This window comes from Geotrypetes seraphini, chromosome 2, assembly GCF_902459505.1.
Source record: "Geotrypetes seraphini chromosome 2, aGeoSer1.1, whole genome shotgun sequence".
In the NCBI taxonomy this organism is placed as follows: domain Eukaryota; kingdom Metazoa; phylum Chordata; class Amphibia; order Gymnophiona; family Dermophiidae; genus Geotrypetes; species Geotrypetes seraphini.
Genome location: NC_047085.1, coordinates 274,018,522 through 274,031,817, shown reverse-complemented (window position 1 = coordinate 274,031,817; position 13,296 = coordinate 274,018,522). Strand labels below are relative to the sequence as shown.

Here is a 13,296-nt window from a genome sequence, read left to right as displayed (position 1 = left end):
AACAAAAATTTGGTATTGCTAAATCTCAAAGATATAGGTGGTTGCAGTTGAAGCAAGCCATTCAGGAGGGGTTCCCTGACTGGAAAAAAATCTTAAAAATCAGTATAGTTTGCCGTTCCTATGCTTCCAGGCGGATTTCCTGAGTCACCAGGCCGCTCAGTGGTATAAATTAATATCTGGATTTTTGAATAAGAAACCAAAAACTGGTCTTCGTGACATTTGGAGCACTGAGATAAAGCATCAAATTACTGCATCTCAATGGCCACGAATCTGGACTTGGAGGATGAGATGTACAGTGTCTGCATCTATGAGACAAACTTCGGTTTTTTTTGTCAAATTGAGCAGTTTGGACCCCAGTTTGGCTGCAGAAAATAGATAGTTCCAAGTCTAATAGGTGTTGGCACTGTCATCTTGAACCTGGGATATTATTTTATTGTCCCTTTATACATCAATTTTGGAGATCCATTTGGGATTAGGTAAACAAAGTAATGGAAAATCCACTGGCACTTACATAAGACACTGTGCTATTTGGTACTATGATGAGAGCTATAAGCCAAATATCATCTCATAATAATAAACTTCTATTTATTATGACAGGGGTTGCCATACAGCTTATTTTAAGGAATTGGAAAAACTGGGATAGACTGAACTATACCTTTTGGTGGGAGTCTCTGTGTCATGTTTTTAAGATGGAGCAAAATATGGCTATACAACAGTGACATTATAAACAGTTTTTGAAGATTTGGGAGCCATTGGCAAAATTTTGCAAAGAGTGATTGGTGATTAAGCCCTTTGGTCATACACATCAGGGGTGGATGGGTGGGAGGGCGGTTGGAATGTATTTTTCAATTTCGGGGGTAGGGGATATATCTATATGTCATAAATTATAATCGTAAATGTATTTAAGTGCTTTTATAGAGTTATATGATTGTATATATTTTGCACTTACTCATGGCTTTAAAATGAATAAAGAAATTTAAACAAAACACAAATCTGTAAAATCAACTGGGGAAAAAAAAACACTGACAACCAAAATTTTGGAAATTCACAAAGGTTTTTCTTGGCCATGCACATGCCTAAGGCCTAGTTTTCCATAAATTGACGTTTTAGTTATATGCAAAATATATCTTACAAAAAAACATTTCACTAATGTTCCTTTATAATGAATGAAGTCCACAGCAGAAAAAGCACAGTTACTTACCGTAACAGGTGTTATCCAGGGACAGCAGGCATATATTCTCACATGGGGGTGACGTCATCTACGGAGCCCCGATGCGGAAGCGTTTTCAAGCAAACTTGATTGAAGATTTAAGTTTGCTCTGCTGCTCCACGCATGCGTGCCTTCCTGCTCCACTAGGGGGCGCATCCCCTCGTGGTCTCCAGTTCACTTAACTAGCAAAGAAGCCAACCTCTGGGAGGTGGGCGGGTTGTGAGAATATATGCCTGCTGTCCCTGGATAACACCTGTTACGGTAAGTAACTGTGCTTTATCCCAGGACAAGCAGGCATGATATTCTCACATGTGGGTGACCTCCAAGCTAACTGAAAAGGGATGGAGGGAAGTTGGCAATTTAAGCAAATAGATTTCGCAAAACCGATTGGCCGAACCGGCCATCGCTCCTGGACAGTGAGTCCAGACAGTAGTGGGAGGTGAAAGTATGAACCGAAGACCATGTGGCAGCCTTGCAGATTTCCTCAATTGGTGTGGACCTGAGGAACGCTACGGAGGCTGCCATCGCTCGGACCTTGTGTCCCGTTACTCGACTATGCAGTGCGAGACCAGCCTGAGCGTAGCAGAAGGAGATGCAATCGGCCAACCAGTTGGACAAGGTGCGCTTGGAGACTGGGTGACCTAACCGGTTTGGGTCGAAGGACAAAAACAATTGTGGGACTTTCCGGTGTGGTTGAGTGCGTTGGAGTAGAAGGCCAACGCTCTCTTACAGTCAAGAGTGTGGAGCGCCACCTCTTCGGGATGAGAGTGGGGCTTGGGAAAAAACACAGGTAAGACAATGGACTGATTGAGATGAAAATCAGACACTACTTTGGGCATGAACTTTGGATGAGTGCGGAGTACCACCTTGTCGTGATGGAATACCGTGAAGGGTGGGTCCGCCACTAGAGCTTGTAGCTCACTAACCCGCCGAGCGGAAGTGAGCGCAAGCAGGAAAATCACCTTCCAAGTGAGGAATTTTGGATGGCATTTGTCTAGGGGCTCAAAGGGAGGTTTCATTAGTTGAGCCAGAACCACGTTAAGGTCACAAACCACCGGAGGAGGTTTGAGAGGAGGGTGGACATTCAGAAGACCCTTCATGAAGCGAGAGACTAGGGGGTGGAGCGAGAGGGCTTTCCCTTCCAGGGGCTGATGGAAGGCTGCAATCGCACTGAGGTGTACTCGAATGGAGTTGGTCTTTAGGCCGGAGTGAGATAATTGAAGTAAATAGTCAAGGACCAGGGGGACGGGGACCGACACCAGGTCCTGGCTGTGATAGGAGCACCAGGCTGAGAATCTGGTCCACTTTTGGGAGTAGCAGGTTCTCGTTGAGGTCTTTCTAGAGGCCTCCAATATCTCCTTGACTGATTGAGACACGGGGAGAGAAGTCAGGGGGAAAGAAACCAAGCATTCAGATGAAGAGATTGAAGAATGGGATGTAACAGCGAACCCTGACCCTGTGATAGTAGAGAGGGAAACCGAGGCAGAGGCAGTGGATCTCTGACACTGAGTTGAAGTAGAAGGGAAAACCAAGGCTGGCGTGGCCAGCGAGGAGCAATCAGGATCAGGGTGGCTTGTACTGTTTTCAGGTGGACGAGCGTCCGCAGGATCAGAGGAAATGGCGGGAACGCGTACAGGAACCTTCTCTCCCAGTCGAGGAGGAAGGCGTCGGCCTCGAGCCGGTCCGGGGAGTATATCCGGGAGCAGAAGAGAGGCAGTTTGTGATTGTGGGGGGATGCGAATAGATCTATTTGAGGCGTCCCCCACTGTTTGAACACCTGTCGTAGGGTTTGAGAGTGCAGTGACCACTCTTGTGGCTGGAGGAGGCGGCTGAGTCTGTCCGCCAGACAGTTTTGTTCTCCTTGTATGTACACCGCTCGAAGGAAGGTGTTGTTGGAGATTGCCCATTTCCAGAGGCGCAGGGCTTCCCGACAGAGGGACCAAGACCCTGTTCCTCCTTGTTTGTTTACATACTACATTGCTACCTGGTTGTCGGTTCGGATGAGGACCATCCGGTCGTGGAGCAGATGCTGAAAAGCTACAGCTGCGAGATAGATTGCCCGGAGCTCTAGCACGTTGATGTGATAGCGGCAGTCTTCCGCTGACCACATCCCCTGCGTGCGTAGGCCGTCCAGGTGGGCTCCCCAAGCGTACTCTGACGAGTCCGTGGTGAGTACCTTGCTGTGATGAGGGGCGAGGAAGAGTAAACCTTTGGAAAGATTTGAAGAGTCAGCCCACCAGCGGAGCGATCGTTGCAAGGAAGGAGTCACTGTCACGGGACGATCGATCGGGTCCCGGTCTTGACGCCATTGAGAGGCCAGGGTCCATTGAGGGATTCTCAGATGGAGACGGGCGAAGGGTGTGACATGGACGGTGGAGGCCATGTGGCCCAGGAGAGTCATCATCTGTCGAGCTGATACCGAGGTCAGAAGAGAGATCCTTCGACTCAGACTTACTAACGCCTCTAGGCGTGGAGGGGGGAGGAAGGAACTGAGGCGAACCGTATCCAGCGTGACCCCGATGAACTGTAGGGACTGCGAGGGGCGTAGTTGGGATTTTGGGAAGTTTATTTCGAACCCCAGACTTTGTAGGTAGGTAATAGTCTGTTGGGTCGCTGAGATAACCGCTTCCCTGGACGGGGATTTGATCAGCCAGTCGTCCAGGTAGGGGAATACCTGGAGGCCCTGGGAGCGTAAGGTTGCTGCGACCACCACGAGGCACTTGGTGAAGACCCGAGGTGATGATGCTAGGCTGAAGGGGAGGACTCGGTATTGTAGGTGCCAGTCCCCTACCTGAAAACGCAAGAACTTGCGGTGGGCGGGGTGTACTGGGACATGTGTGTATGCCTCCTTCAGATCGAGGGAGCAGAGCCAGTCGCCCTCGTCGATCAGGGGGTAGAGGGTCGGAAGGGACAGCATCCAAAATTTTTCCCGTACTAGAAATTTGTTGAGGCGTCTCAAATCTAGTATTGGGCGTAGGTCTCCCGTTTTTTTCAGTACCAGGAAGTAACAGGAGTAGAAGCCCTTCCCCCGTTGGTCGGGGAGAACCTGCTCCACTGCCCTGAGGCGAAGCAGGTCTCGAGCCTCGGAGAGGAGTAGGGGTAGCTGCGTCCAGTTGGGAGGGCAATTCCTTGGGGGGTTGTCTGGAGGAATGGCCCGAAAGTTGAGAGAGTATCCTGATGAGATCACGCCAAGGACCCATGCGTCCGACGTGACTTGTTCCCAGCGAGGGTAAAAGGCTTTGAGGCGACCTCCGATGGGTAGGAGGCCTGGGACTATGGCGGAGGGGGCCCGCCCCCTTCCGCAGGTCCCGTCAAAAGGACGGGGGTGGTTTGGAAGTCGCAGGCGGTTGGGACTTGGGCATGGCCCGATGGTGGGCTTGCGGACGCCTGGGTGGAGGCCGCGAGAAGGGAGGGGTGGATTTTTGTGGGTAGCGGCGTGGAGGGGCCCTGAACGGCCTTGGGCGCGGGCTGTTTAGGTTTTTGCCGGACGAGGGAGGCAAACGAGCGTTCGTGTTCGGAGAGGCGTTTTGTGGCCGCCTCAATCGTGTCATTGAACAGTTCTTTTCCCACGCAGGGTAGGTTAGCCAACCGGTCCTGTAAGTTGGGGTCCATGTCGACCAGGCGCAGCCAGGCTAGTCGGCGCATGGCGATAGCAAAGGCTGCCTCTCTGGAGGAGAGTTCAAAGCCATCGTAGGCCGCGTGGAATAGATGGAGGCGCAGGTTGGAGAGGGACTCTAAGAGCAGGCCAAACGCTCCTTGGCGGGAGGCTGGTAGGTCAGTCTCAAAGGCTCTCAATAGTCCAATGAGGTGTTTGAGGTAGGATGTGAAGGTGAAAGTAGCTTTGCACCCTAGAGGCCATCATGGCATTCTGATATAGTCTCCTGCCGAACTTGTCTAGGGTTCGGCCTTCTCGGCCTGGGGGGACCGCGGCTGAGACTCGGGATGGGTGGGCCTTTTTCAAGGAGGATTCTACTAGCAGCGACTGGTGGGAGAGTTGTGGTTGTTCGAATTCCGGGTAGGGTACTGTGCGGTACTTGGCCTCCATTTTGGAGGGTACGGCTGTGACCATGTAGGGGGTCTCCAGGTTCCTGAAGATGGCCTGTTGGAGTTCCGGGTTAGGCGGTAAGCGGAGGGACTCTCTGGGCAGTGATGGCATATCCAGCTCCGCTAGGTATTCCTTAGAGTATCTGGAGTCGGACTGGAGGTCTAAGTCTAAAGCGTGGCCCATGTCCTGGACAAAGCAAGTGAAGGATGGGCGAGATGTTCCCGAGGCCCCGTGTGGGGTCGGTGAACGAGACCTCCGTCGGGTGGAGAAGGATGGGGAGGCTTCCCTCGAGTATCGAGGTTCCTGCTCCGATCCACGTTCCGAGACCGGGGAAGTACTGTGAAAGTGTTCCGGGGTCGTAGATCTTCGACGTTTCGAGGAGCCCCTCGGAGACGATGTCAGGGTTCGAGGTACCGATCGATGTCGAATCGGTGACCTTGACCCGGACTCCCTCGGTGACAACCTGCAACCTCGGGTCGGGGTCCCAGTCCGAGGAGGGGTTCGGAGGATGCGCGGGTTGGAGAGTGATAGCTCAGCCACCCTTAGCGGTCCCGTACGAGGTGTAGGTGAACGGCCTCGTAGAGTGGGGGAATCCCGGGCCTTCTTGGAGGTACGGCGGTTCGAGGTTTCTGTCGTTTTAGCACTACGTTTTGCACCGCGGCAGTCTGTGGAGGGAGAGCGCCTCGGGTGTCTCGGTGAGGAGTCCGAGGAGGATGGAATGCAACGAAGCTTGCGCGCTTTTCTTCGAGGTGGCTCGACGCGAGGCTCAGGCTGGTCTGGCACCTGCGGGGTCGAGGTCCAGGTCGGTTGCAAATGGGCCATTGCAGCGGACAGCTCCGACGAGATCATCGCTCGGAGTAGGTCCTGGAAAACTGGCACGGACAGCATCGAGGGCATGTCCACTGCCTCAGTGCACTCCACCGGGGGCGATCTCGTATCAGAGTATTCCCGTGTGGTGGAGGCACGGCCCGAAGGCTTGGAGGGTTTCGCCGGGGCTGTACGCATGGGACTTCCGCCATGCGTCGCCGGCGTCCCCGAGGCTGGTTTCTTTGCTGGTACAGAACCTGAAGAGGGGACTTACCCGGAGCCGAGGTCTTCTGTTGTCCCGAGGACTTCGGGTTCGAGTCTCGGGGCGATGCCGAGGTAATCGGGGCCGAGGTCAAGGCCGGGGCCGACCTCGAGGCCGAGGTAGAGGGTTGGTCCGGGGCGAAAAGATCCGCCATGCGAGCTTTCCTTCGACGGAGGGCCCGGTTCTGGAAAGTAGCGCACTGGGGGCAGGAGTCGGTTGGATGAGCGGCCCCCAGGCAGAGGATGCACCGGCGATGCGGGTCTGTGATGGAAAGAAGCCGCTCGCACCGGGAGCACTTTTTAAAGCCAGTCAAAGGCCGGGACATAGAATCAAAACTGGCCGCGGCTCGAATAGCCACGCGGCCACGGGGATCCGGAAACCTCCGGGTCGGTGAAAAACGAAGCAGGAACAGTTGAAACAAGAAACAATTCACGCACAGCGACTAAATCGAGAAAAACAAGAAAAATCGCGGTGCTAGAAGGCAGTTGGGGCAGAGACTTCTAGGCTCAGCGGAAAATTTTGAACTGGAGACCATGAGGGGATGCGCCCCCTAGTGGAGCAGGAAGGCACGCATGCGTGGAGCAGCAGAGCAAACTTAAATCTTCAATCAAGTTTGCTTGAAAACGCTTCCGCATCGGGGCTCCATAGATGACGTCACCCCCATGTGAGAATATCATGCCTGCTTGTCCTGGGATAAAGAGAAAACTAAAAATTCCACAAATCACACCAAAAGCAAAAAGGAGTAGGAATGACCAAAAAAAAGGGCAGGTGATCCAAAAAAAAAAAAAAAAAGAAGTTCTTTTTGGTGAAACTTGTGAACATGCAATGAACATAGGCCATGTTCCACAGTTTGTATATGTCCTAGATTGGAATAAACAAGACTTTTTTACATCACTGACTTTTTGTGGAGTGCTCATTATCTGTTCCCACTGTGCATACATGTATACATTTTTTGTATTTTATTGAACTTTGGGATTGAGAAACTCTGGTTTTAAAAGAGTTACCTAGTCAAATACTTGCCTGTCTGTATATTTATTATGTGTATAAAATTGTAATCTGCCTTTCTAAAGGCAGACTATTAACTATAAACTATATCCTACAACAAAGTTGGTATTAAGCTGAAAAGGCATGACGTTTGTTTGTTTCAGGTTTGAATATTATCACTAACTATAATGGTGTAATCAATGTAAATTTGATCACACGTGAATGGCAAATTAGCTTTGCTATTCATTTATAGTTGAACTTAATTTACCTTTTTTAAACATCTGATAACAATTATTGGCCATACATGTACTTATTTAGATTTTTTTCACCCTCAATTTTTTTTAACTGCAATAAATGAATACAAATATTTAAATGTTTAACCTCTGTGTTGATGTGAATTGAAGGGCATAAGAGGAATTTAAGAGGTGGTAGGCTCCAGAGTAATCTAAGGAAATACTTTTTACGGAAAGGGTGGTAGATGCATGAAACAGTCTCCCAGAAGAGGTGGTGGAGACAGAGACTGTGTCTGAATTCAAAAGGGCCTGGGATAGGCACATGGGATCTCTCGGAGAGAGAAAGAGATAATGGTTACTGCAGATGGGCAGAATAGATGGGCCATTTGGCCTTTATCTGCCATCATGTTTCTATGTTTCCAGATACATACATACTGCTATGACTGGTTATTTGTGGTTGGGAATCTGGAGACCTTGAACTGAAGTGTTTCAGTTTGCCCAGAGATACTGATCACAGCTCAGTGCTTGGTTAAGAAATTTATTCTTCCTCCAATATGGCTGGATATTTCTGTCTGGTCCCTTCAATGCCTTTAAATATCTTATTTTATTTATTTTCCTCCCGTTAGTGCAAAGGCAATCTGGCATTATGGTAACTTTGAAAGAGGTTTATTTAACTGAATAATTTGGCCAAATATGTCTGCCTGCACTTTTCATATTTCTGTTTTAATCTCAGTATTTCACTCTGTGGGCTAATTTGGGGATATTATTCTTTCCTGTTTGAAGGATCCCCAAGCCCCTCTGGGTGGCGCCCCCCTCCCCCCCCTTCCTGGTTGGCAAGTTTCCAGGTCTGTCCCTTCAGGGCCTACTGGGATTTGGAGGGGTGGGGGGGAGATGCCAACTCTGAATATTGGTTTGCATCTGCAAAGCTAAGTAACCGAAGTTAGGACCCACAAAAGGCTGCCCTTTTTGGTTGCTTAGCTATATACTGGCACTGAATATTTGTTGCCGCCCTCATAAATCTGAACTAGGGTTATCCAGACATGTCCTTTTTTTAGAGGGCTGTCCGGGCGACCGGATGGCTTTTCAAAACCCAGGACTTTGTCTAGATTTTGAAAAGCTGTTGAGATCGGGGCTAGAGAATAACACGATGACTGTTACCAGCCAAAATGGGGAGGAAAAAAAATGGCTGCCGTGGGTACGGGAACAAGGTCATTCACCGGCCTGTGAAGTGGTGAATGGCCTTGTCCCTGCAGTTATGCATTTTGAATGCGTTGTCTCACTTATCACCCCTCATGATCGCACGGTCCAGCAGCCCCCTCCCTGCTTCCCCCCTCCCGATTGCCACAATCCAGGCTTCTCCCTTACTTCCCTTCTCCTCACCTTCACTGGAGATTTTCATTTTTCTGTCTCCGAGCGGCACAAACCTTTTCACAAATCGCGCACAGCTGCCTGAAACTTTACCTCCGATACAACTGGAAACAGGAAGTTGCATCAGAGAAGAAGTTTCAGGGCAGCCACACAAAACTTGAGAAAAGGCTCGGGCTGCTCGGAGACAGAAAAATGAAAAACACCAGCAAAGGTGAGGGGAAGGAGGGAGATGCCCAGACTACAGCAATAGGAAGGGAGAGGGCTGCTGGACCGCGTGAAGGACGGTGAAGGGAAGGGAAGTGGAGAGAGAGGGTGAGGGAAGAGAGGAACAGATGCTGAAAGGAAATGGGGAGGAGAGAGTGGGGAGAAGACGCTGCATGGAAGTGGGTAGGAGAGAGATGAGATGGGAAGTTTAAATTTTATTAAAAATTTGATTAATTGTATATTCAAAATTCTAATTGATGTACAAAAATTAAAATTAGAAATTTCAGTGAGACAGAATAAACAATTTGGATGTAAAAGCGGAAGACTTGAAATAAGTCAGAAAATAAAATTCGTTAAAGGAATCCAATCTAGCTTACTAACAGTCACATGCATCTTTAAAAAGAAAGCATTTTAACTTGCTCTTGAATCTGTCAAGAAGGCGCTCTTCCCTTAAATAAATGGGGAGGGAATTCCAAATTTGGGGCGCTGTGACTGAGGAAGTGGAGAGGAGGCGGGGAGGGAGGAGCAAACGCTGCATATTAGTGAGTAGGAGAGGGGAGAAGACGCTGAAGGAAAGTGGGGAGGAGAGAGAGTGGAACAGATGCTGAAGGGAAGTGGGGAGCACATACTGGATGGAAGGAGTGGATAAAGAAAAAAGTGCATATGCTGGATTGAGGAAACAGATACTAGATCTGAGGGGAGGAAAGGAGGAGAGATGCTTAAAAACTACCTGGGGGAGGGAAGGAAAGAAGACAGAAATGCTAGACTATGGGGAAAACGGAGGAAAGAAGATGGGTGCCAGACCAATTGGGGGGGGGGGCGAGGGAGAGATGGAAGGGAGAGGTGGACAGTTTCTGGTAGAGACATAAAAACAGAGCAGATGCCATATGGAAGAGGCAGACAGTGGATGGAAAGAATAGAATGACGATTAGATGAGGAAAGCAGAAAGCAGACAATAAAGATAGGAAAAAAAAATTATATTTCTTTTCTTTTTTTTTCTTTAGGATAAAATAGTACTGTAGTTGTGTCGATAAACATTTATAAACAAAGTCCTGCCAGCTGAAGATCTCTTCCTCTAGTTCAGTAGCCAGAACTTTGATTTATAAAATGACAATTCTACAAAATATTGTTTTTTTTAATACTTTAATAAAATGTTCAGTATAAAACTATTCGAGGCTTGTGTGGATGAGATCAGGTGGTTTGTGAAGATGGGGCGGATACAGGAACTGAGCTCGCAGGGGCAGGGACAAATTTTTTCCCCATGTTATTCTCTAATCGGGGCAAAGAGTAAAGTGCATCTGAGCATGCAATAAGGTAACGTCCCAAGCATGCGTGCAACATCACATCGCATCTGTGCATGAACAGATGCACTCCATACTTCTCCCGTTCAGGTGAGGTTTGTGTGGGGCTGGGTTAGGGGGGGGGAGCAGAACAGGGCGGCGCCACACATCCTCTTTTTCCAGATGCAAAATCTGGTAATCCTACTCTGAACTCCTCTCCGATTCTGCTCTCAGAATGTTCCTCTCCTACCCATATTCAGTATAACATCCTGGTTAAAATGTTGCCAAATATTGGAAGCTGAACTACTGAGCACAATTTAAAACAGGCAGGAGCCTCTCCTACCCACTTAAATTGCCTTGAATATTAACCCTTAGGTGTTCATACTCACGAAATGTAGGTATTTAATTAAGGAATCTATACTGAGGCAAACTCATCTCTCTCTTTGAATACTGAGCTCAGAGCAGCTTTGTAATAAATTGTTAACACAGCTTTGTACCAACCTTCTCTTTTAGAACTCTCAGGTCCTTTCCTGCTTCTTGTGCTCAAATTTCGCACTTCAGACTGACTTCTAAACTGTCTACTGTCTTTGCTGTGACGGTGTGGAGCTCCTTTGTGCTCCTCATCTCTGCTAAGCCCTCTCTTGCTCAGTGGGCTGGCTCTTCTGTTCCTATTTTCATGGGACGTCTTCTGGCCTTGGTATGACCTGCCTGGACCACCCAATAGGTTTTCTGCACAGCATTGAGACAAAATGAGAAAATTTATTTTAAAAAATGGTGTCGTTTGTAATCTAAGATATGAAAAATATTTCTTTGTTTAAAATCTAATCAGATCAATATTCATAAGTACATATGTGGTTGGCAGCAACATCAGCTGCGTAAATGCTTTTAAAAAAATTGTGGTAAATATATGTACAACTTTGGTTGTTTGAAATCCAAAACAAGTGACTTGGTACTAACTCAAAGTAAGATCCTGGTAACAAAATTAAACCAAGTGTGAGTTTGGGTGGTTGCAGCAGTTATCAAGTTACATTGGTGGCTTCGAGTCATTTTATTTACCCCTTCATATGACTTAAAACAGCACTAATGCAGTTCATCATGCCTAATGCAGCAATGTTTAAGTCACTGTGTGTTACATAGGGGTTCTTTTATCAAGCCGCGCTAGCGGGGTTAGCGCGTCTGACATTTCATCACGCGCTAACCCCCACAAATTTAAAGTAGTTAATTTTAATTACAATGTATTTGTGATTTTAGAAATCCAATTTTATTTCTTTGTAAAACGCTTTGTATTCTGAAAAGCGTTTAATCAAATAATATAATAAACTTGAAACTTGAAACTTAAAAAACTAACGCCTGCTCAATGCAGGCATTAGCAGCTAGCACGGCAGGCAGTTTAACGCGCGGTATTACACGCGTTAAACCCCTACCGCAGCTTAATAAAAGGACCCCATAGGAAATGAAATCCAAAACATGCAAATACATGCAAAAGCAGTTCATTACTATGTATAGTAAATGCAATAATGTGATCTACAGTGAACACCATTAAGTCACATTATAGCCCTACAGTGTGATACCATGACCCAAGTCAAAACCTGATTTAAAAACATTCCTATTTGAAAACACATTTCATTGAGGATGAATTCAGTAGCAGGTATCTGAGAAACATGTGAACGCCTGTGACCAACCCAGCACCAGGGCTGGCTTACTCCCAAGAAAATGCAGCATCAGGAACTTACGGTCCCTTATCAAAAGAGCTGACCAGGTCAGTAGCCATAGTAAGGAGTTAGCTGGCTACTCCCCAGGCAGTGAAGCTGAGCAAGTCAGGGACTGGTTACCTAGGCACACACAAAGGACACTTCAGGAAAGGTTTATTTCTGAGCCAAGAAGGTTTACTGCTTTTGAAGAGAAGCCTGTTATTTTGAGAAAGTCCCTTAAGAAGCAGTATGGAGGAAGCCAGGCTCCACAGCTTGGAGAATCAGCTCCCCTCCCCTGCTCCAGGTGCAGCCATGGCTATCCCAAGCATAAAATGCAGGGCTTGGAACAGCTAAGGGGAGGAGCAGGGGAAACAGCTGAAGGAGCTGGTGGAAAGGACCAAGGGAGCAAAGCAGTGCCTTGCTGAGCCATGGTTGGGCCAAGAGGTGGACATGCTTGAGGAGGGACTGGTTTCACCTCAAACCTCCAGGGAACAACCAGAGTGAGAAGCTATGGATACCACCTGTGGGCCAGAGGAGGTCAGTTTCCTTCCTGAAGTTATGGAGGTGGGTCCCTGAAAGGTTAAACCTCTGAACTGTTTGGATTGAGGGGTTTTCTTCTTTGCCTGTTTTGTTTAAACTGGGACTGAGAAGCCGAAGCTTCTACAGGAGGAATCAAGAAGCTGAGTTTTGGGGAGATTTGTTTTTTTTTCCTGTTTTCCCCTATCAGTGTTGGAAGTTTTCTTTCACTGCATTTATTTTGGCTGTGAAGTTTGTTTTTTTTCTTCTTACTGCTCAGTTTGGCAGTAAGTGCAACCAGGTGTGGGCTATCAGGGAATGTGTCTCTGGGGAAGAAGTTTGGGGCTTGGACATTCTCTACTCCTGCCACATGGGCCGCTGAGAGGACCTGCAAGTGACGTTCCATCCACTTGAACAGCATTCAAGCCTCCAAGTGGAAAGTTGTGCTTCTGATGCCACATTGTCTGTTTACAGAAGCAAATACGGTGGCTTTGTCTGGAAACGCCTCGACTGCAACTGCAATAAGGTCAACTGAATGGCTCTCAGTTCCAGACGATTGATGGACCACTTGCTCTCTGACAGGGATCACTTGCCCTGGATTGGGTGATCGCAGCAAAGGGACCCCCAACCACTGAGGCTGGCATCAGTTGTGAGGAAAGCCCATGCTTCAATTTGGAGAGACATGCCTCTCGACAA

The 13,296-nt window shown here is 48.1% G+C and overlaps 1 protein-coding gene across 4 annotated transcripts in view; it reads right to left on the bottom strand.

Annotated features, from left to right (window-relative positions):
* LOC117353586 (NFX1-type zinc finger-containing protein 1-like) overlaps positions 1-13,296 on the bottom strand; it is a 299,791-nt gene that overhangs the window by 244,730 nt on the left and 41,765 nt on the right. For all 4 annotated transcript variants that reach the window (XM_033929706.1, XM_033929708.1, XM_033929705.1 and 1 more), the window contains one exon: positions 10,895-11,122. In XM_033929706.1, coding sequence (XP_033785597.1) covers positions 10,895-11,122 — 228 coding nt within the window. The remainder of the gene's footprint in view (positions 1-10,894; positions 11,123-13,296) is intronic.